At 45.6% G+C, this 25,108-nt stretch overlaps 1 protein-coding gene across 1 annotated transcript in view; it reads right to left on the bottom strand.

Moving 5' to 3' along the window:
• GPATCH2L (G-patch domain containing 2 like) overlaps window positions 1-25,108 on the bottom strand; it is a 177,855-nt gene that overhangs the window by 100,316 nt on the left and 52,431 nt on the right. Inside the window, exon 4 of the mRNA XM_086939455.1 lies at window positions 6,630-6,681. Within this exon, the coding sequence (XP_086795581.1) occupies window positions 6,630-6,681 (52 nt within the window). The remainder of the gene's footprint in view (window positions 1-6,629; window positions 6,682-25,108) is intronic.

The following is a 25,108-nucleotide window of genomic DNA, read 5'->3' as shown; positions in this document are numbered from 1 at the left end:
TTTTATACTGGAAAAAATTCGGGGAATCTAATTACAGACATATCTATTAGAATCATTCAAAGTTTCTTGGCCGTTGCCCAATGCATTTCGGAACTTGAAGCAGTTCCTTCATCAGGGGCTATTCTGCCACAAAAATGACCAGTCCAAAAGACTCAAAGTACACCTGAACACCCAACTTCCAATACCAATCAAGACTGATCAAATCTCAAGCATATATAGTCAAGTCCGTGTATTCTGTAATGCGCGGTATTCTCCCGAAAATGCACTCGTGTTTCAGTGTCCCTGGCTACTGCTTTAAAAAAGTGAGACATTTGACAATATTCATGAAAAGACTGGGAACCGCACAATCAAAGAGAAAGAGCAAATCACTGTCAGCACATATTAGGGCACTTTCAGGGTTACTCACAATACCAGAGTTTTTTCCCTCTTTCAAAAACACTAACAAGAAACTTCAAAACCAGAATTACAAAGGGAAATTACAGAAAACTTGGCGAAAACACCAGTCTCAACCACAAAGCACATGAATGAAGATATTAAAGGACAGAATAGCAATCTTGTCTCATCAGCAACAAACTTCACTTCCAATTGTATCAACACACATTCCTGCGACAGACTTCACTCTCCCAGATTTAAACCTAAGCCCGTTCATCTTTTTGCCAGAGCCAAAGTTGCCAAAGGAGGCTCTCCAATTATGCAATAGCATGATAAGCAATCCATCTGGTGTAGAAGAAATCTTCTCCCTCTCCCGATTTTTCATCATCATCTCCGGGATTTCCAAACAAGGGAGAAATCATTTCTGAATCACTCATCTCCTTACAAAGAGTTTTAGAATCCATACTGGCACTCCTAGAAACATCCACAGCAATTTCTGATCACATTCTGGAAATACAATCTGTTGTCCTCCAATTCTTGGTGGACCAGAAAAACATTCAAACTTCCTTAAGGTACCCCTTAAGGAAGCACAACAGTAGCACAAAACAGTAAAGTATATCATCACGCCTATGACACACCTCATCCCTAGGAGAATCTGCATACCCTGAACCATAAAATGGCAAGAGCAACTCAAACTACAAGCATAAGTAACATTCAAAAACAAAAAAGAGATCAAACGGATACAATCTGTTCACTTAGAAAGTTGTTCTCAGACCCTATGGCGAACAGTGAGACAAATATAACTTCTAAGTATTATCCTGTTAATCAAAGAGAAGCATTAGTAACAACCTTCATTACCACTTCAGAACTACAAAATATAATATAAAGTCATCCCTGAAAACCTTCCCAACACAATTACGAGATCACAAATGAAAAGATCAAAAAAGCGAAGGAAAAGGTGTCATTACAGAATTTCAAATAAATAAAAAAATCACAAGAAAAAGTTCTCACAAAGAGCCCAGCTGTTTCCTGCTGTTCAAGAAGAAACCAAGTCAATTGAAGAAATATAGCCCAATTCCGAGTTCAATATCGAGAATGGATTTTTTCCTCTATCTCTCCTAGAGAAACCCTCAATAAAACTGAATCCTTTAGCTCTCAATTTTACAATAAAAAACTGTACTCAAAATCAAAGCCCACTCGCTCAGTCTGTACTCTCTCTTGGTCTTAATGTGAATGCATGAAAAAGGCAAATACAGAGTACATACCTAACTTTAGAGATATCAGATCTTTTCTACGTAGGAATTGATCCACTGAATCAAAAAAGGATACTTAATCTTTTACACACACTCCCTTCTCTCCAATCTTTAACATCCACGGAATTAAAATTAGTTTCTTATCCAGACAAGTCTGATGTTTCTACCGCGACAGAGGAGTTTTTAGACTAGTGTGAATCCATCAATTATCCTCAATGAAAGCAAAACTCTGCACAAATTCAGATTCGACGTTACTGGAGTTAAACCTAAAACCCGGTCTGTCCTACATAAGGCACCATAAGTCCCAAAAACGGAGGCTCAGCAACACCCTTTAACTTCCATCCAAAATCAGTCCATAGAAGGCACTCTACGACCCCCCCGTCGATAAACTAACAATTTACATTACAGAAGGAGATAAACAGATCTGGAAACATCCTTCTCGAACCTATAATATCTAATAAGGACAACTCTTAGTCGTGGCAACTTAATGGGAAATTGGCAAGCAAGAGGAACAAAACTTCCTTTGTAGCGATAACTTCTCCAGTAAAAACTTTGATATTCTTTCATGGAACATAGCAGGTCTAGAACCACAAAAACTCCATAATAACATTTTTTTTTAAAAACTCTCCTACAATTGTTTCCCTCCAGTAAACCTGGTCTCTTGAAAAGCTTTTCCAAAAAGACTTTCATGTTCAAAACTCCATCAACGAGGATAAGTAGAGGTCACGTAAAGGGGGTCTTCTGATCCTACTAACCGAATATATGAAGCGCAATTTCTAAATAATTCACCTAGGCAGCAATAATGTTCAATGCATCAAGATTAATAATCCAAGAGAGAGTTCTCATCCTGCTAAATCTGTTTTTCTTTTTAATATCTACCTACCACACGGTCATGAATTTCAACCCCGGATTGTAAAAATATTTGAATAGATTGAATCAACTCTTGAAGCAAGAGGAAATTCCCAAGAAATCTTAGAGATTTTAATGTGAAAATTTCAAATCTTAATAAAAACCTGCAGGAATAAAGATGCAAAAGAAGCATGGACAATGCCAACCCTTGCTTTCCCCTATTTTTTAATAGCAGATAAACATGGGAAAACTGTACTAGAGTTAAGTAACAGAATCAATGGCGTGATCTTGAACGGCAGACTGGAAGGCGAGGTACCAGCAAGTTTTACAAGAAAGGAAGTCTATGCCTGTTCCATATTAGACTATATAATCTGTAGTCTTGATCTTTTCCAGAAGTGTATGTAACCATCTCAATACCCAGTTTACAAATGAGTGACCATTCAGTAATCCATCTGAATCTTGATTTAAATCTTCAGTCTATCTCTCATTGAACTTTATCTCACATGAATGTTGACTCTCTTGTAGACCAAAAACAGGGCAAAATAATTTGGAACAGTCTGGATCAATAAAATAAATGAAGCAATAATTTCTAAACAGGAAAGTTCATCAAACAACATCAGACCAATTTTACATTTTGAGCAAACTCGCTCATCCATAACTTATGCACGACAAAAGAAGGCTTTTTCCTAGAACTCCTCATCCATGAGTAAGAAGAACAAACTGAATCTTACATCAATAAGGCTAGGAGCTCAATAGCCATGGTTCCAGATATGATACCAGTAGAAGCGCTCCAAAGCAATCCGGTAAGAAGGAGCAAGTTTTTAGCACCTTTATTTTCTTATTGTTAGGACTCAGGACAAGTTTCCAATTCATGATCAGGAAGTATCATCATCGCTCTCTTAAAAAAAGGTTCTCGTCTTAATACCGGGAACTATTGTCAAATTGCACTCTAGGATGTCACTATGAAAATCTTCGCCACAAGTATTCTCTACCCTCCAAGAAAATGGGCTTTCGCCAGAGAGGCAATTCCAATGGTCCAAGCTAGATTTCGGTCAAACCATTCTGTGACTGACAACATTGGTATCTTGCAGACCATTCTGGACAAGCATGTAATAAGTAAATCACAGGTGGTTTATAGTCGGTTTGTCGATTTCTCTACAGCATAGACAGGGTCGACAGATCTACCCTGTGGAGGAAATTAATGAAAAGGGGGGGTACATGATGCTCTTTCGAGGCGGATTGTTGTCACCCTCCATTCTTCCACATGGTGTAAAGTCGGGTTGGGGGTGGGTTGACCAATATGATAACCACTTCCTGTGGTCTAAATAAAGCAGGGTTGCCTATTAGCCCCCTCTTGTTTTCAATTTTCCTAAGCAACTTCCCAGAGAGTTTTATAAAAGTAAAGAATTTCCCTACCAAAATAGCTTCATAAACCTACATGTGCCAATGTATGCCGATGATGTGGTACTCTTCGACCTCACTCAAATCAGTTTACAGTTCAGCATAATAGACACCATAAGTAGGTATTCAGAAGCAAATTTCTTAAAAGCAAAACAATTTCAAAACAAAAGTGGTCCCATTTAGGCATGGAAACAATATATCCCCTTCAATTGGAATTTAGATGGGAGACCAGTTGAGGTGGCAAAAGCATGCACCTATTCAGGGTATTTACACAATCCCTCAAAACCTCTTTCCATTTCCAGCACTTGGATCTAAAAGCAGTAGCTCATATAAATGCCATAGCTCCTATGAATGCCCTTAAGAGATTGTTTTCCTCTTCTTGGTAAAAGGCACTTACACTCTCTTCTTGAAATTTATCGGGCAAAAATTACCCCTACCTTAACTTATTCAACAGATGGCACATTCTGAATACATGCAAAGGTAAATTACTGCGCAAAATAATGCTACTGAGCCAAGCTACACCGGTTCAAATAATTCATATAGGGCTCTCTTTTGTTAGTGTCTTTTCAAAAGCTGTGGCCAACATAATCAGATGGGCATTTAAGCTTTTATATGCAAAGAAGGCTCTCTAAAGAGCCATATTAAAACATGAAACTTTTAATGCAGCCCTTGAATAATTCCAATGTACTGAAACGATCTTACAATCCTGGTCTCCAGCACACTTTACGATATTTTTTTTAAAACAACAACTAAAAACACTCCTTGATTGGGCTTCGATCCCGATATGGCACACTGTTCCCAACTATCTCACTACAAATCTTTTGTATCTACTATTGAGTTTAAGACTCACCAAAATTATGTGAGATACACTCTAGAACATCGTATCTGGCAATGCGTTATTATGCTTCGCCTTGGGATATTATTAACCCTGGGCAAAGCACTACGCTACGCTGGCTTAGTTTGCGCAACTTCGCACTACGCGAACTGCACGTAGCACAGTGCAAACACGTGTAGCATAGCGGTCATTTTTTGCTTGCTCGAGGTCCTCAAACTCAAGTTGGCGACAGCGAGCAAGCAAAATTACATCCTGGCGAGACTTTTCCTCGTTCGCGATCAGCAAGATCAAGTTGCCGATCGCGAGCGTGGGAAAATAAACCTCCCGGCAAGATTCTCAATGCAGGGAGGTCAGGTTTCTCATTGTGAGTGGTCGTGCATGCTCGCGACAGCTCGCGATGAGAAACTACCAGTTCGCGTTGAGAAAGCTGCAGCTCGAGTAAAAATCTACTCTAGCAGCAGAAAACTACAGCTCGCACTGTGCAAGATGCCGTTTTCAATGATTGCACAGTACCAGATGCTTGTTCGCACTGTGCAATCATTGAAAACGGCATCTTGCACAGTGCGAACATGCTACTATGCAGTTCGCGTACTGCTACGCGTAGTGCGAAGTGCACTTTGCGTAGCTACGTATAGCGCTACTTCGCGAACTACGCCCAGGGTTAGATATTATCCTTAAATGCCTATACAAAGAGCTGGAGTGACACAGGTGAAAGGGCAGGACTATGCAATAAATGTAATAGAGGATTCCAGGACTTAACCCATGTGTAGCCCACAAAAACCTTTGAAATTAGTTGTATCCCACAAAAACCTTTGGATAATCTAATGTGGAGAACTGTTCATGTTTATGGATGCAATATCAAGTGATTTCATCTGAAATCCCTATCGCTTTCCACAGTTTGGAGCCCTGATGAAGTTCCAGGAGTATACAGAACGAAACGAGTTGACTGGATTTTAAGTAATATTTATACTGAAAACTAATAATAAAGGAGATATTTCAAAATCCATCCTGGAATTTGACCCTATAGTTCAAAAAGCCTTTGATCTGTCGAACAGTGGCACAAAACAGCAGCAGGTCCCGGAAGAATTGTGCACGGGACACTCATCTTATTGTGACTGATTGAGGTGCAGCTTATATAGTCCGCCACTGCTTTTCTCTTTTATGAATACAAATACCCTGCCATACTGAGCTATGCATCTGACACAATGAAATATTAGCAACGAGTCAATATTTTGTGCAATGTTGAATTATACTACATATAATGGGTACAAGGTGCTTAACTATGCTGTACACACTTTGCAACAGTGTAATAGTCAGCAGATAACCTATAACCAACTACATATCAGGTAGTGGATGCATAGACAAATGACACCTTGTGCAGTGATGAACTACTCTGTAGACACTGCAGTACAGAAGTACATTAACCCCTTCCATGCGGACGCGATTCCCCTGGTGTGCTGTAAACAACACGAACAGGGGCGGGCCGTGACGAACCCCAGCCGCCATCAGCACACGAGCACCGTAGTGCCTCTCAGCTGGGGTTCGTCATCAGCATGGAAGGGGTTAAAGGCACTGTAAACTGCTAAATTATACTTCCGATATTGTAAGAAACAAATTTTCGTGGTAGCAACTGTAATACAGAAGAACGCTATACAGAGTCGGTTCAATATTGAGATGAACAACTAGGTAAGTGATCAGCTTTGCATTCTGAAATTACACGATAGATACACTTTTTAATGAACAATTGGGCTCAGGTTATTCATTAAAACCACTGCAGGTATAATGACTCAAGAAAGACCTTGAGCAAGGATTTCACCGTCTGAGAAAAGCAATATTATTGTAGTTCTCCCAATAACAGGTATTTTGTTTTTTAAGAATCTACAATCACCAAAGAAAGAGGAAGGACAGTGAACCCTTACCTCGTGCACAGAGCTGGGTATATGTGGAAAATCACAAGCCGTCCATTTCATTCTAAAGAGAAGGAAACCACATGAGACGGTAAAAACACGAGGAGAATGATAGCTTACCTGGTTCCGGTCTCTCTTTCCCGCAGACGATAACCAGAAACTGGGGAGAGAAAAGGGTAAGAGAGGAGTGGGGATGCAGAGACAAGGAGAGAGTGCAGCAGGGAGAAGGAAGACAGATGGTAGGATAAGTATGATACATATAGTAGAGGAATGAGGGGGAGTGAGGGAGGAAAAATAGAGCAGCATGAAAGAATGTGAGGTGAAGGACAAAGAGGAAAATGGAGAGGAAGGAAGACCATGGAAAGAAGACAGGATGAAAAAGCAGCATGGGAGTCAGAAAGGGAGAAAGGATAAGGTGGAAAATAAAGATTTTAATCCCAGAAGTGGGTAAAGAAAGTCGAAAATAGGAGGGAAGAAGGTTAAAGTAAAGAGGTAGGGATGAATTATCCAGTGGAAAGGAAACAAAGTACACAGAAAGGAAAGGAGAATATAGAAAGGGGGAGAGGAGGAGGACAGCACAAACAAATTTAATAAATCAGAAGATGATAAAGATCACATGGATTGTGGGAAAAAGGATTCGAAGCAGTAAAAAAGATAAGAAAAAAGAAAGGAGGGACAGAGAGAGAAGAAAGGTGTAAGAAAAAAATAATCAAGATGAAACAATTCACCGAAAAGGAGAATAATATACATCAAGAAAAAGAAGAAAACAGAAAGACATAGATAAAGGAGAAACCAGCAGTTGTGAAGGGAAGAAAGAAAGGGTAAGAGAAACAAGTTAAAACACAGAACCATTTGAATGAGAATAAAAACATTGTGCACACAAGGTCTGAATACTTGATACAGAAGAGACATTTACTTTTGTTAAAATGTGGCTTGTTTGGAAGTAAAGATCTCAGATAACCAACCCAACTCCTACCTTGCCACTCCTATTCCAGTCCATCCTCTTACCATTACATCAGTGCTATACACACAGCTGGAGTAAATACCCGGCTTCCTTCCTTCAATGCAGTTCACAGCCAAGAATGCACCTTTTGCTGCTACACCTTAATAGTATTTACGCCCATGGGACTACATTGTTACTTTGCATACCTCAATTCTAGTTCTGCGCATGACATTTCATACTCCACTGAATTGAAATCTATGCAGTGTAAAATGATGGTGGCACATCATCTGCACTCCTACTTCCATGACATTCACACTTCATAGACTGCAGCCTTCCCTCCATGTTATTCCAACTTATGTAAGTGCAACTTCCATCCATTGCCTCGATGTTATTTAAACCTGCATAAGTACAACCTTTTCTTTCTATTCACACTTCTAGGACTTCAGTCTTCCTTACATGTAGGTGACGAAACATCAACACAGAATGGCTCAGACTGTGGGTTTGCAGATTTGCACACCCCAGTGGTAACATTCAAAGCCAAAGGGTGGTGCAAAACAGCAGTCTCTTCCACACTTTGCCTTAGGTGCCATGTGTGCCTCAGTGAGATCAGGGTCTGCTGGGATTTCATTACAGAATATAGAGATAGGAGTTGCTGCTGTTTGATCGACTATGCAAGCCTTTATATGAGTGTTCAATGCAGGTTGTTAAGCACCAGATAGGAATCATTAATAGAGCCCACCGTGAGAAGTTACCACATTTTTCTCGCGCTCCCCCATTTTTTGGAAGCCTGAATTCGCTGGCTTTATAACTTATTGCACATTACCACTGCTAAACTGTAGCAACATGCTTGTGCTTCCCTCTAAAACATATGCTGAACATTCAAGCTCCATATTTGCCCTATTTACCTTACCAAAGAAGTCCCTTGAAAAGGGTGCCTTAAGTGCACCTACGGCATGGGAAGTTAAATGTCATATGCGGGCAGCAGTGTACGTTTACACCACCCTCATTTATGACAAAAACTTGTTTCTGCCCAGGGGTACCACCATGCTCTGACTAGAAAGCAATTTAAATGCACTGCAGTTGCACATGGCAGAGAAAAATGTGTTTACCATGTAGAAAAAGCCCATTTTATATATTTCTACGTCATCCATAAAGTATGCCTTCTAGGTCCACAGAGAGGGTTGATGAGATATATATATATATATATACATATACATATATATATATATATATATAGGACAGACTACATGTGGAGGTTAATGCCCCCTCGCCTCGCTGTGAAAAGCTATTTCACTATGCATGTCAGGCTAGACGTGAGGCTTAGCTGGAATTAAAATCTTTATTTTCCACCTTTGCTTGGGAAAGGGCTAGAAAAAAGCTTCAGAGTTATTTCCTGCTTATTTGTTAAAATATGACTTAATGGTTAAGTCTGATTATTGATAACATAAGCCGAAAGGTAACTTTTTCAAACTTTAATTAATCAAACGCTTACCAAATTCCGCAAGATTCGAGAAAGAAGCCAGGATCTTTATAATGAGCAAATTCCTACTGTAACCATTACCAAACAATCTTGTAAGATTCACCTAAAATCTCTCGCTTAACTACTCACAAGCACCTCTTTCTAAGCTCTCATTTCACCTGTTATGTATATGTTCTCACATTCCTTTGTGGTAAGTACTAATATACAATATGGTTCCTCTAGACTTGCATTCTGTGAATGTGCAAAAGTCTATGTTACGGAGTGAAGTTACTGTTAGTTTTTAATTGCTTGTAATTTATTAAATGCTTGCCAGCTAAATGTACTATAGGAATCAGTTTAACATATTTACTATGACGCGCTCTGATACCCTAAAGGGTCAAGGTCGTGCTATATAAAACACTGAATAAATAAATATGTCTGCTTGAGCCAGAATTGGCTTTAAACAAGCTCTGCAACTTATCACACATCAGAGCTGAAATATACATTATTATCTGTAGAGTTCACAATTCAGACTCAGAGGACAATGACTGGCCTCTCCTAGGTCCAGAGGCAAATGAGTTATCTGCTGACCACTTAACAGGGATTAGCTATCTGGGAGTGGACGGGAACAGTTGAAGAACAAAGGGCAGCTTTAGCACTACCTCTTGATTTGGAGATGTTAGAGTGGGATTCTTCTATTCATTCTTAGGACCCTCCTATACTGTCCACAGTTACAGAGGGTGAGGGGGCAGATGGGACTAGTTCTGCCACCTATCACACGCCCAGAGATGGAAGGACAGCTTTAGCGCAACCTCTTACCTTGAAGTTCCCAAACAGGGCTTATTCTTTTCATCCCAAAGACCCTCCTAGACAATTAGGCTCCAGCCACGGTAAGAAAAATCAGTTTTTACTCTGTCAGATTGGGGCGGGGGTGTCAGCAAAGAAGCTGAAGACAAGCCTGTCCGGTGAGAGATGGGTCCCACTCTGCTGAAACAGAGGCTCCTTTTATAATTTTACAGTAAGGCAAAGAGGAAGCCCCCCAAAACAAATGGGAAAACTGCAAGAAAACAAATTCTACAGTCACCGTCTAGTGCACAGGATTAAACTAGCACCTCTACTACCACTTTATCAGAACTTCCTCTACCTTGGAAAAATCCATCCGAAGAAGGCGGCCCTGCTAGGAGAAGACTCACACAATATCCTTGAATCCTGCTGGCACACCGGAAAACTCTCTTTAAAGCTCAAGTGATTGGCCTCTTGTTCACCTGCTTCAAGGGCACAAAAAGCAGGACTCCAGACTCCAAGAGGGCCTATCTGGCTATAAAGAAATAGACCCTGCTAGAGACCTTGTTTAATGGAGACCTGGGTTCCAGAAATGTTCTCTGGGAGCTATTGTCTGATTAGAAGAAACTTTCCCAGCCGCTGTCGACTAAGTCTGGAGGTAAAAACTTTGACCTGGACAACCTGCATGGTTTAATAGACCTCTACTCCACTGAAGTCTGCTTGAAATAGTGCCTTGGTTTCCGGTCCACAACTAACTGTTGTTTTTCTATAGTGCTTGACTTTTTCTAAGTGCTTTTATCTTTAGAACTCCATATCTTTTGTTCCCATTCACCAAAAACCATCTTACATTCTCAAGTATTATTACCTCTTTCTGAACACAAATGAAGAGCCAGGCATATGCTGGCAGAGTACCCACATGTCTCTCGTGTTCCTGTCTCACGGAAACATAGGTATGTATATCTGTACCTTTTAGTTTGACACCCTGGTAGCACAGCTATATTACTAGCCATGCTTTGACATCGTGGGCCCTGCTTCGTTACTGTAAACACAGTTTTTTACTTTACAGACACTTAGAACTGTACACAAAAATTATTTTACTTAATGTATTTGTGTTACGGTACACATCATTGTGTTTCTGGTTATACAAGGATGCTAATATTCAAGCACTTTGTGATGTACATTTGTTTAATTCTTAAATGGATTGAAATGGACACATGTTTGTGTTACTGAAGAAACAATGGTGTTAATAAGCACATTGCTACAGTACCATTGTATGATATTGGACATGCAGCGAATATAATAAGTACATTGAACTTTTGGCCAAAACCATTGTGGCTTCATCATAGCATCAATCTATGGTTGCCTACGGTCAAGCCTGAAGTTTTGGAAGCCTACGCCAGGCATCCAGGACAAGTGTGGCTCAGATCCTGTCCTTTAACATCCTAGTGAGGTGCTCATCCTGAAACCACAGTGTTTTGGTTACCAGAAAATGGAAGTGTGTTCCTGGATGCTGACCCAGCTCTACCTCCAAGTCTCTCAAGTGCTCCCATCAGCTCCCAAGCTCTGCAGATAAATGCATTTATTAAAGGGAGGATGTGTTAAAGATTGAAGGAATCGCTGTTAGCATGAGCTGAAAGCCATTTTATTCTTGGCAGCCATTTTAGATAGCCATGTGCTCGCCATGTGCTTTCTCCCAGGTGTACAAAACTCATTTTTATAAGGGTGTACCTTATACATTTCTGATCCCCCATTCCTGTGATATCTGAGGATGAGTAATATGCCAAAACATTGTAGGTTATTCATTTTCTAGTGCCCCTAACACCAAATTTGGGCAAAATTTACTGTATACTGTTTAAAAGCAGTTCTGCCACTCAGAGCTGTTTTCAAACTGATCTTAGGCTTCAGTAAATGCACACATGTATGAACAAGAATGAACAGCTAACCTCTATACTGCTAGAAAAGCACACCATACACTGCACATAAGTATAAAAAAAACAGCAGAAGTTATTATCCTACCTCTAAATTACTGGCAAACAGGAACGGAATAGGACTGCTTTTCAGCTGTGAGTCTCCATAAGTTGCTTTGAATTGAAAAAGCCGCATGGAAAGCCTTGCACAAATATAGGACAGCTGGTAAGGGTTAAAGGTAGAGTTCTGCATTTAGCAGCCTAGCAGGGCTAAAGACCAGGTTTGCTTTGACCCTTCGACCTCTGAACATTTTTTGAAAGATGAGATGACAGCGCAGGGAGAGAAAGAGAAGTTTTGCTTACTATTTTTAGCAAAAGCAAGTTTTATGCACTCATATGACCAGAAGGAAAGATAGTAGCATATGAGGACCCTGTGTATAGCATAGCTCTGCCATGTATATAAAAATAGTTTTAGCTTAAAAATTACTGTGCAAGGGCTGAGAAAAGGAGGCAATGGGATTCAGTTTGTATTTATTCGCCCTCATGTAACAACTAGTACAATTGCTAAAGGAATTGGTGGTTGACTATTAATGTTTTCTAGCTAGCTAAATGTGCTATTTACCTCCTACAAGTTTATTTGTGCCAAGTTGCCACAAATGGAGATTAATAGTGTAGACAGAAGTGAAACCTGTTACAAGTTTCCTACTGTCGAAATGGGGGAAGGAGGTTAGCTCTTCTGCAAATTAAGGGTAGGCAGATTTATGTTTTCTCTCATTTTCTCACTCTCTTTGGAGCCTGTCTAAGCAGTCTGTGAAACAGCCATGTGACATTTAATTGGCTATTCAGTAATACTGTTTTAAAAATTGTTAGCATTTATAAAATGAATAAAAACAATGCTATGTTACTGCCCATCCTGTCTGATGAAATTATGAAAGGATGAGTAGTCTAGATTGCTGTTCCCTTATTTGACCTTTAAGGCGAACTAGATGTGGGTAGTTTTTGTTCTAAAATTCTCAGGTGAGAACACCATTATTGTTTATGTTGTTCTCATGCTACATACAGTTTTGTAAGGGCATTGTTAGTCTTTTATTGGCTAGTCTGTGTAAATAGGCTGACAGCCCTTATTAAAGCTTGTGAATAATGATGGTGCATAGTTTGGATCGTGAAAAGTAGAATGCAGGAAAGACGCCCATGTGATCCTCAGCAAACATTTTTTTAAAGAAAATATTATTTTATAGGAGTTTGTTTGTCATAACATGTTCTGCTGGAGAAACGTATGTACCCACTATGTTGAAGTTTTTTTTAGTTCTTTATGTAATAGGAATCCCTGTTAAATTAGCAGTTTTAGATTTTCCTGCTACACCTATAATATGAGAGCATGGTCCTAAGCGTACAATGTAGGTGCTTTTATGAAAGAAAAATCATTTTAGAAGTGTCTGAAGTCCTGTCCAAGTAATGTAGAGTCTGAGTAAAAGTGTAGAACATTTCCTTTTTTCCTGAGGGTTCTTTAGATGAATAATATCGGAATAGACAGATGTAAGGATTTAGAGTATGTCTGTATTGTTTTCCTCTTTTCCTCAGAATTTAGTAAATGAACACAGACTTCCTTAGCTGCTTCAAATGGTGAAATAGGTCCAGGTTTTTTTTTTAACCCTTTCCGTGCGGCCGCGATTCCCCTGGTGTGCTGTAAACTACACGAACAGGGGCGGGCCGTGACGAACCCCAGCCGTCATCAGCACACGAGCACTGTAGTGCATGACGGCTGGGGTTCGTCATCAGCATGGAAGGGGTTAACACTCCGATAGATAAAGTGGTTCTTGGGTGCCTTGCTAATGTATGGGGCGCCCCACGACTAGGAAGTATTCTGAGACTATTCTCAATGTTGATACATTTTTTCTGTGCCTTGTCTAAAGACCTTTTGTTCTGTCCACCAATAGATATTTGCTGCCTTACAAACATTGCCAGAGGGGTCCGGACATCAGAACCAGCCTGGGGAGTCATCACCAGTCCAGCTTGAAGCCAAGGTGAAGGTAACTAGCACAGGCCTTGCTGGCAAATAGGACCTCAGTGAAGGTGGAAGCACTGGGATGTGAAGTGTGTACCCCTGCCACTGTTTTGGGCGAAAGACGGGGTCACAAATCAGAAAGTAGTTGTGGATCAAGTTTTTGATGCCCATCTGAGAGTCACAGACCGACCAGAACGGCAAGGAGGCTTTTGCTTGAGGTGACCCCTTTTGAAAGTAGGGTTGCTTCAGAGATCCTAGCATCAGGCCCCTAATCCTGGTCCCAAAAGGAATGAAAAGTTTTCATCTTTGTTTGTTGATCAACAGTGCCTGGGCATACTAGATACAATCTTTGGTTCAAACAAAAGAGCAGTGCGCCAGCGGAGCAATACAGGAGTTAGGGAATGACTTGAGTTTAGGGTACAGGTGGTTTGCCCTTGGTACCTGCAAGATCAAAGTGAAGAAAACTGGTGCACTGCCTGAGACACTGGACAGGATCGCTGAAAGACTTTCTTCTCAAACTGGGCCGTGATTTCTGAGTTGCGAGTTGTGCAGCTCTACTGTGGGAACAACAAGAACCTGCCTGTGAGGCTCAAACAGACACAGGGAGAAGACTCCCCCTCTGGCTGGTTGTACAGCGGCTTCAATTTCCCAAGGACTTCTTTTTGTTAGCAATGTTACTTAGCCCTCCTCCTAAATGTATATTAATTGATTCTCTAGCCCTTATAAAAGAAACACTGGAAAAATCTATTGAACATGTTTTTTACATAGAATTGGACTAGATGGTTCTAGGATTTGCTTTTTGCTTAGGGCTGGAAAAATATTGATAAATCGGTTTGTAATAATAGCCATCACTCTCTCCTGCTATCTGTATGACCCAATGCTCTGTTCCCTTAGTACTCAAGCTTATACCTTATATATACCCGCTTAATAAAATGTTTAGAATGAAAAATGCCCACCTAGCAATGGATTAGGATATTGATGAATTTATGAGAATAAATGTGCAAAATATTTTCTATGTTCCAACTAGATCATAGGAATGTCTTTAGCTCATGCTAAAAGGACTATCTGTTAAAGATTGCAGGAATCGCTGTTAGCATGAGCTGAAAGCCATTTTATTCTTGGCAGCCATTTTAGTAAGCCATGTGCTCGCCATGTGCTTTCTCCCTCTCCTAGAGCCCTGCACATGCTCAGAAAGGCCTAGCTGGAAGAATGCACCTGCTCCTAGTATAGAACTGTCAGGCTATTCTTACTGATGTGTTCAGTTTAGTCTCCCCTCCCACTTTGTTGAGCAAGCAAATGTTGTAAACCCATATTAGTCAAAAAACCATGCTTGTATGTGCCAGGACCTCCCCTTTGTTTTTATGATGACATATATGATGCCCCTGTTCTCTGTACTCCTTAGAATGCCTCCTACAGTGGCCTGAGGGTACTGTGTGACGCAATCTCCCTCATGTGAGGTTAATAAATGCATTGTTTTTATATTACAGCTTCCGGTCCAATTTCTTCTTTGTTGGTTTAAAGGGCCAGGTGTATCAGTGAACCCCTTGGAAGGTTTCTATTTCTTCAGATGAGCAGACAGTGTGGGTCCACAGACACTACAGGAGGTGATGCAGGAGAACAGGCAACTTCCTCCTTGAGATCTCTCCATTTGGATGTAGTACATATATCACTGTACCTCCAAAGTCTGGCTTCATAACTAAATATTTCTCGCACTGTCATCAGCCTATTTGTCTCCCCCCTCACCCTGGCTCTCAGTATTGTCTGCTGAAGCAAAGTGTCTGCACTGCAAGGCAAACAACACTATTTCAGTTCATCCCTAAATACCCTCCAGAGTCCCATCTGTGCTCTCAACTCCTATGTTTTAAATATTGTCTACCCCCTACATCGGCAACCCACTTCTTTCCCCATTACCCATGCTCACAGCCTTTCTTTCCAGCCCTCTTCTATCACTTTTCACGTGTTTAACTGTACCATACCCTCATGTTATTGTCGCTTTCTGTAGTCTCGAAGACTGAAGGAGTTGCAATGCCTTTACAAATTATTAATAAGCAAGTCTTCACAAGGATACAGTAAAGCAAAGATACCCTAGTTTGTAAAGCAGTCAGTTATTAAGCCTCTTAACTAGGTTGGTTCAAGAGTCTGCAATCAAAGAGGTAAAACTACTTCACTAAGACAAAAATGGCTTCAACACTTCCCGTTGGGATAGGAAGGTCCTGTGTATATTACACAGACGTGCCCGAATGTGTGTGAATCTAGTATCCTGACTTTGGCAGTTCAAGCTGGACTGTTTCTAATTGAGCAGAACCAAAGTTGATTTACGTACGGCTGAATCTAACTCAAAGGGGCATGGTGGCCTAAAAAACAATGGATTGGTATTAGGCCTGAATAATTGCCAGTGGCTGATATTACTTCAAGCTTTCCTTTTATCACATTTTTGTATTTTTTATTGTGAGGACTATGGAGACAGAACTGCCTTTAAAAATTCCATGAAGACTTTTTTTTAGCTTGGACCTGCTGCTTAGTTATCCCTGAGCACTGCCATTTGATAGATGGAGGGTGAAAAGTGGGGTTGTGGTTTCTATTAAAGATGAGGAACCTTCTAGGCCAGGACTATATTTTATAGCTATTGTTCACACTTTATTGTGCCTGTGTAGTGGGTGCACCTGGTTGGAGACAGCCCCAGTGATACCTGATGTGAGAAGCCTCACTTTACTAAAGGATTATCTGGAGAGTGGTCTGAAAATAACACAAGAAAGAAAGTTACCCTGAAACGGTTCTGAAAGTTGAGACCGTGGACTCACGACCCATCTAGAAAACGTGTATAAAACTGAAATTAAAACCAACCTACTTTATTTCAGCCTCAAGTTCTTCTAGATCAAGGAACATAGTAATACACAGAGTACACAAGGAGATACCCTGTAACCAGGGCTGGTGTTTGCCTGACAACCAAACTACCAGAGGGGAAGGGACATCTATTGAGGCCACTACTTCCTGCTGGAGAAGCCAAGGCTCTGCCTGAAGAATCCTGGAAGTCTGCCTGCCTAATGAGAAAGGAGAGAGCATGTCTCTACAGGAGGAGAGAGTATCCAGGAAGGAGATGCCCAGCATGTTCCCAGGGTGAGGAGCAACCATTGGAAGTTGGCAAACTTGAGTGATCCAGGAGTGATCCATGCTGACAGGATGGGTGCCCTGGTATCTCTGTGTAGTATTGGTGGAACTGCACTTTTAAGTGCATCAGAAGCATAGCATTAAGAAACAATCCGGCAGCTTGCCACGGGCAAAGTGACTGGTGCTGTCGTAGCCAACCAAAAGAAAAAAGGCCACCAATGTAGAAAGCCTGACACCAACATAGCGGCCACAGCGGTCTTGATGCCTGAAAAGGATTCAGGCAAGAGACTGCAATCCCTGCTGGCTAAAGGGCAAAAGCTTGGGAGAACTGGTAATCCGCTGGACCTGCATGAGCTAAGTCCTGAAAGATCGTCCAGCACAAATCTGCCACTCAGCTTAACAAGCCCCTACCATTCCACTTTATATAGATGGGAATCCCCATGCCTGCAACACAGCCTGGAGAGCTTCCAAGTGAATATAGATAACTGCAAAGCCTGCCTGAGGACAAGAGAGACAGATATCCAGGGGTAAACCCTCCACTCTTACTGAGATTGTGATAATTCAATAACCATCTTAAAGTCTTTAAACTAAATTGCCTAACAGATTAAAGAGAACTTTAACCAATGTGCACCTCAGCCTAATGCCCACCTACTTTCCAATATGTGGATCAGTAATATGGGAATCCCTAACCTCAGACAGAGGAAACAATGGTTCCGGGGAAAGGTGGAGCAGTCTAGTACATCTTATATTGAATTTTGCAGTATTTAGTTTTGTTGTGAGATTAAAAGTTCTTCCTTTTTAGGTCTCGCCTCTCAATGCGCAAGCGCTTTGAGCAGAGCGAGACTATAGCGTCTTAAACAGACTTTACCTAACTGGGCGATTTGGTGATGTGCCCGTGGCTTTTAGGTCAATACGCACTACATCCACCACAACCACCACCACTACCACCACCACTGCATCCACCACCACATCCACCGCATCCACCACCACATCCACCATCACCACCACATCCACCACCACATCCACCACCACATCCACCACCACATCCACCACCACATCCACATCCACCACCACATCCACCACCACATCCACCACCACAGGCAGGTGTGGATGGCACGGCTCTGCTATGGTTTGCGGGACAGGAGACAGGCTGTCTCCCTCCCCCCATTCCAATCCGCATTTGCACCTGTGCCCCAGGGAGTTCCCCAGGGCTCCTCCATCAGTCCCATCCTTTTTAACGTGTACCTCAAACCTTTGATAACGTTAATTAAGTTGTTCAGGATAAAAACGATCAATTATGCTGACGACACCCAGCTCATTCTCTCCTGGGAGGGAGAAGACTCCATTCCCTTAACTTCCTTCCACGACTGCCTAAGAGAGACGGCTGGGTGGTTGCACAGGAACTCCCTACAATTTAACTCCTCCAAAACAGAGGTTCTGTTCTGCGCTGGTAACATACCTCGCCAGTTCCCGAGTGACTTCTGGCCTCCAGAGACTAGGGACAAACCTCAGCCAGTTACCTCGGTCCGCAACCTGGGAGCCATGCTCAATAACAAGCTGAGTATGGAAACCCAGGTCGCTAAAACAGTGGGGAACTGCACAGCTCTTCTACGTTCCCTGCGTAAAATTATGCCACTCCTCCCTGCACAAGCTCGGGCGTTGATAGTCAGGTGCACTATTCTCAGTCGCCTCGACTATTGCAACGCACTGCTCCTTGAGTCTCCAGTCACGCTGCTAGACCGGCTTCAAAGAATTCAGTCAGCCGCTGCCAAGCTAGCTCTCGGCTGGACGAGGAGATCTTCGGCCACAGCGGCCCTAGCCGAGCTACATTGGTTACCTTTAAAGCAGCGGGTGGCCTTCAAGTCCCTCTGCATTGTCTTTAAGGCTCTGCACGGACTTGGGCCCAGACCTCTGCAAGCTCTGTTCCTGTGGTACACTCCGACCAGAGACCTGCGATCGTCCTCGGCCTTTCTGGTAAAAGTGCCCAGATACAACAAAGCCAGAACCGGGGGCAGATCTTTCAGGGTCGCAGCGGCCAAATTATGGAACAGTCTGCCCATTGACATACACCAGATCTCACAACTTCTTCCCTTTCGGAAACGGATCAAGACCTGGTTATTCCCCTAAATCTTCCCGCCTGCTATTTACTTTGGTTTCTCCTCATTAGAGTATTCTCAAGCGCCAGGAAGCCTGCAAGGTATCAGCTGCGCTATACAAATATTCAAAATTCAAATACATCCACCATGACATCCACCACCACATCCACCACCACCACATCCACCACCACCACATCCACCACCACCACATCCACCACCCCATCCACCACCACATCCACAACCACCACCACCACATCCACCACCACCGCATCCACCACCACCGCATCCACCACCACCGCATCCACCACCACCACATCCACCACCACCACATCCACCACCACCACATCCACCACCACCACCACCACCACTACATCCACCACCACCACCACCACAACCACCACCGCATCCACCATTACCACATCCACCGCATCCACCACATCCACCATCACCACCACATCCAACATCACCACCACATCCAACATCACCACCACATCCAACATCACCACCACATCCAACATCACCACCACATCCAACATCACCTCCACATCCAACATCACCTCCACATCCAACATCACCTCCACATCCAACATCACCTCCACATCCAACATCACCTCCACATCCAACATCACCTCCACATCCAACATCACCTCCACATCCACCATCACCTCCACATCCACCATCACCTCCACATCCACCATCACCTCCACATCCACCATCACCTCCACATCCACCATCACCTCCACATCCACCATCACCTCCACATCCACCATCACCTCCACATCCACCATCACCTCCACATCCACCATCACCTCCACATCCACCATCACCTCCACATCCACCATCACCTCCACATCCACCATCACCTCCACATCCACCATCACCTCCACATCCACCATCACCTCCACATCCACAATCACCTCCACATCCACCATCACCTCCACATCCACCATCACCTCCACATCCACCATCACCTCCACATCCACCATCACCTCCACATCCACCATCACCTCCACATCCACCATCACCTCCACATCCACCATCACCTCCACATCCACCATCACCTCCACATCCACCATCACCTCCACATCCACCATCACCTCCACATCCACCATCACCTCCACATCCACCATCACCTCCACATCCACCATCACCTCCACATCCACCATCACCTCCACATCCACCATCACCTCCACATCCACCATCACCTCCACATCCACCATCACCTCCACATCCACCATCACCTCCACATCCACCATCACCTCCACATCCACCATCACCTCCACATCCACCATCACCTCCACATCCACCATCACCTCCACATCCACCATCACCTCCACATCCACCATCACCTCCACATCCACCATCACCTCCACATCCACCATCACCTCCACATCCACCATCACCTCCACATCCACCATCACCTCCACATCCACCATCACCTCCACATCCACCATCACCTCCACATCCACCATCACCTCCACATCCACCATCACCTCCACATCCAACACCACCACCACATCCAACACCACCACCACATCCAACACCACCACCACATCCAACACCACCACCACATCCAACACCACCGCATCCACCACCACCACCGCATCCACCACCACATCCACCGCCACCACCGCACCCACCACCACTACATCTACCACCACAACCACCACCCCATCCACCACCACCACCACATCCACCATCACCACCACATCCACCACGACATCCACTGCCACATCCACCACCACATCCACCACATCCACCACCATCACATCCACCACCGCCACACAGACGCACACTGTAGGGGTGTAACAATGTCCTACCACTCACGCCTCCAGGGTCACCAGGTCACGTGCATGTTACCCACCTGTGTGCCACTGCTGTTATGTCAATAATGCCCAGCTCTGCTGATACAAGGCTTCTAGACAATATACACAACCACCCCATCCACCACCACCGCATCCACCATCACCACATCCACCGCATCCACCACCTCCGCATCCACCACCTCCACCATCACCACCACATCCACCACCACCACATCCACCACCACCACATCCACCACCACCATCACCTCCACATCCACCATCACCTCCACATCCACCATCACCTCCACATCCACCGCATTCACCACCACCTCCACCATCACCACCACATCCACCACCACCACATCCACCACCACCACATCCACCACCACCACCTCCACCACCACCATCACCTCCACATCCACCATCACCTCCACATCCACCATCACCTCCACATCCACCGCATTCACCACCACATCCACCATCACCACCACATCCACCACATCCACCATCACCACCACATCCACCACCACCACCACCACCACCACATCCACCACCACCACCACATCCACCATCACCACCACATCCACCACCACCACCACCACATCCACCATCACCATCACCTCCACCACCACCACATCCACCACATCCACCACCACCACATCCAACACATCCACCACCACCGCATCCACCACCACATCCACCGCATCCACCACCACATCCACCGCATCCACCACCACATCCACCGCATCCACCACCACATCCACCATCACCACCACATCCACCATCACCACCACATCCACCACCACCACATCCACCACCACCACATCCACCATCACATCCACCACCACCACATCCACCCCACCGCATCCACCACCACCGCATCCACCACCACCACCACACCCACCACCACTACATCCACCACATCCACTACAACCACCACCGCATCCACCGCCACATCCACCGCATCCACCGCCGCATCCACCGCATCCACCACCGCATCCACCACCGCATCCACCATCACCACCACATCCACCATCACCACCACATCCACCATCACCACCACATCCACCACCACCACCACATCCACCACCACCATCACATCCACCGCCACATCCACCACCGCCACATCCACCACCGCCACATCCACCACCGCCACATCCACCACCGCCACATCCACCACCGCCACATCCACCACCGCCACATCCACCACCGCCACATCCACCACCGCCACCACCACATCCACCGCATCCACCACCACCGCATCCACCACCACCACATCCACCACCACCACATCCACCACCACCACATCCACCACCACCACATCCACCACCACCACATCCACCACCACCACATCCACCACATCCACCACCACCACATCCACCACCACCACATCCACCACCACCACATCCACCACATCCACCACCACCACATCCACCACTACATCCACCACCACATCCACCACCACATCTACCACCACCGCATCCACCATTACCACATCCACCGCATCCACCATCACCACCACATCCACCACCACATCCACCACCACCACCGCATCCACCACCACCACCGCATCCACCACCACCACCGCATCCACCACCACCACCACCCTCACCATCACATCCACCACCGCCACACAAACGCACACTGTAGGGGTGTAACAATGTCCTACCACTCAGGCCTCCAGGGTCACCAGGTCACGTGAATGTTACCCACCTGTGTGCCACTGCTGTTATGTCAATAATGCCCAGCTCTGCTGATACAAGGCTTCTAGACAATATACACAACCACCCCATCCACCACCACCACAACATCCACCACCACATCCACCATGACATCCACCGCCACATCCACCACCACATCCACCACATCCACCACCGCCACATCCACCACCACATCCACCACCGCCACATCCACCACCGCCACATCCACCACCACCACATCCACCACTACCACATCCACCACCACCCCATCCACCACATCCACCACTACCACATCCACCACCACCCCATCCACCACTACCACATCCACCACCACCACCACTACATCCACCACCACATCCACCACAACCACCACCCCATCTACCACCACCGCATCCACCATTACCACATCCACCGCATCCACCATCACCACCACATCCACCACCACATCCACCACCACATCCACCACCACCACCACCACCACCGCATCCACCACCACCACCACCCTCACCATCACATCCACCACCGCCACACAAACGCACACTGTAGGGGTGTAACAATGTCCTACCACTCACGCCTCCAGGGTCACCAGGTCACGTGAATGTTACCCACCTGTGTGCCACTGCTGTTATGTCAATAATGCCCAGCTCTGCTGATACAAGGCTTCTAGACAATATACACAACCACCCCATCCACCACCACCACAACATCCACCACCACATCCACCATGACATCCACCGCCACATCCACCACCACATCCACCACATCCACCACCGCCACATCCACCACCACATCCACCACCGCCACATCCACCACCGCCACATCCACCACCGCCACATCCACCACCGCCACATCCACCACCACCACATCCACCACCACCACCGCCACATCCACCACCACCACATCCACCACCACCACATCCACCACCACCACTGCATCCCCCACCACCACTGCATCCCCCACCACCACTGCATCCCCCACCACCACCGCATCCCCCACCACATCAACCACCACCACTGCATCCCCCACCACCACCGCATCCACCACCACCACCACTACATCCACCACCCCATCCACCACAACCACCACCCCATCCACCACCACCACTGCATCCACCACCACATCCACCACTGCATCCACCACCACATCCACCACCACATCCACCACCACTGCATCCACCACCACCGCATCCACCACCACCGCATCCACCACCACATCCACCATCACAACCACATCCACTATCACCACCACCACCACCGCATCCACCACCACCACCGCATCCACCACCACATTTATTTATTTTTGCTATTTATAAAGCGCAGCGTAAACCCTAGGGCGTCTTGGCGCTAGTAGAAACCAGTTACTTGTGGTGAGAAACGTGGGGACAGAGGAATCATTGATTGAACAGCCAAGTTTTTAGGAGCTCACATCCACCGCATCCACCACACCCACCATCACCTCCACACCCACCACCATCACCATCACCTCCACACCCACCACCATCACCATCACCTCCACACCCACCACCATCACCATCACCTCCACACCCACCACCATCACCATCACCTCCACACCCACCACCATCACCATCACCTCCACACCCACCACCATCACCATCACCTCCACACCCACCACCATCACCATCACCTCCACACCCACCACCATCACCATCACCTCCACACCCACCACCATCACCATCACCTCCACACCCACCACCATCACCATCACCTCCACACCCACCACCATCACCATCACCTCCACACCCACCACCATCACCATCACCTCCACACCCACACCCACACCCACACCCACCACCATCACCATCACCTCCACACCCACCACCACCACCATCACCACCATCACCTCCACCACCATCACCTCCACCACCATCACCTCCACCACCATCACCTCCACCACCATCACCACCATCACCTCCACCACCATCACCTCCACCACCATCACCTCCACCACCATCACCTCCACCACCATCACCTCCACCACCATCACCTCCACCACCATCACCTCCACCACCATCACCTCCACCACCATCACCTCCACCACCATCACCTCCACCACCATCACCTCCACCACCATCACTTCCACCGCACCCACCACTTCGACCTCATCCACGACCTCATCCACGACCTCATCCACGACCTCATCCACGACCTCATCCACGACCTCATCCACGACCTCATCCACGACCTCATCCACGACCTCATCCACGACCTCATCCACGACCTCATCCACGACCTCATCCACGACCTCATCCACGACCTCATCCACGACCTCATCCACGACCTCATCCACGACCTCATCCACGACCTCATCCACGACCTCATCCACGACCTCATCCACGACCTCATCCACGACCTCATCCACGACCTCATCCACGACCTCATCCACGACCTCATCCACGACCTCATCCACGACCTCATCCACGACCTCATCCACGACTTCATCCACCACATCCACCATTCCCACCACCATCACTTCCACCACCACATCCACCACCACTTTCACCACATCCACAACCACCACCACCACATCCACCACCTGCACCACCACCACATCCACCACCACCGCCACATCCACCACCACATCCACCCCTCCATCCACCACCATCACCACCACATCCACCATCACCACCACATCCACCACCACCATATCCCCCAGATCCACCACCAC

The sequence above is a fragment of the Lissotriton vulgaris genome, chromosome 9 (assembly GCF_964263255.1).
Source record: "Lissotriton vulgaris chromosome 9, aLisVul1.2, whole genome shotgun sequence".
In the NCBI taxonomy this organism is placed as follows: Eukaryota; Metazoa; Chordata; class Amphibia; order Caudata; family Salamandridae; genus Lissotriton; species Lissotriton vulgaris.
The sequence above is the reverse complement of the archived record's forward strand: the minus strand, read 5'-3'. Positions and strand labels throughout refer to the sequence as shown.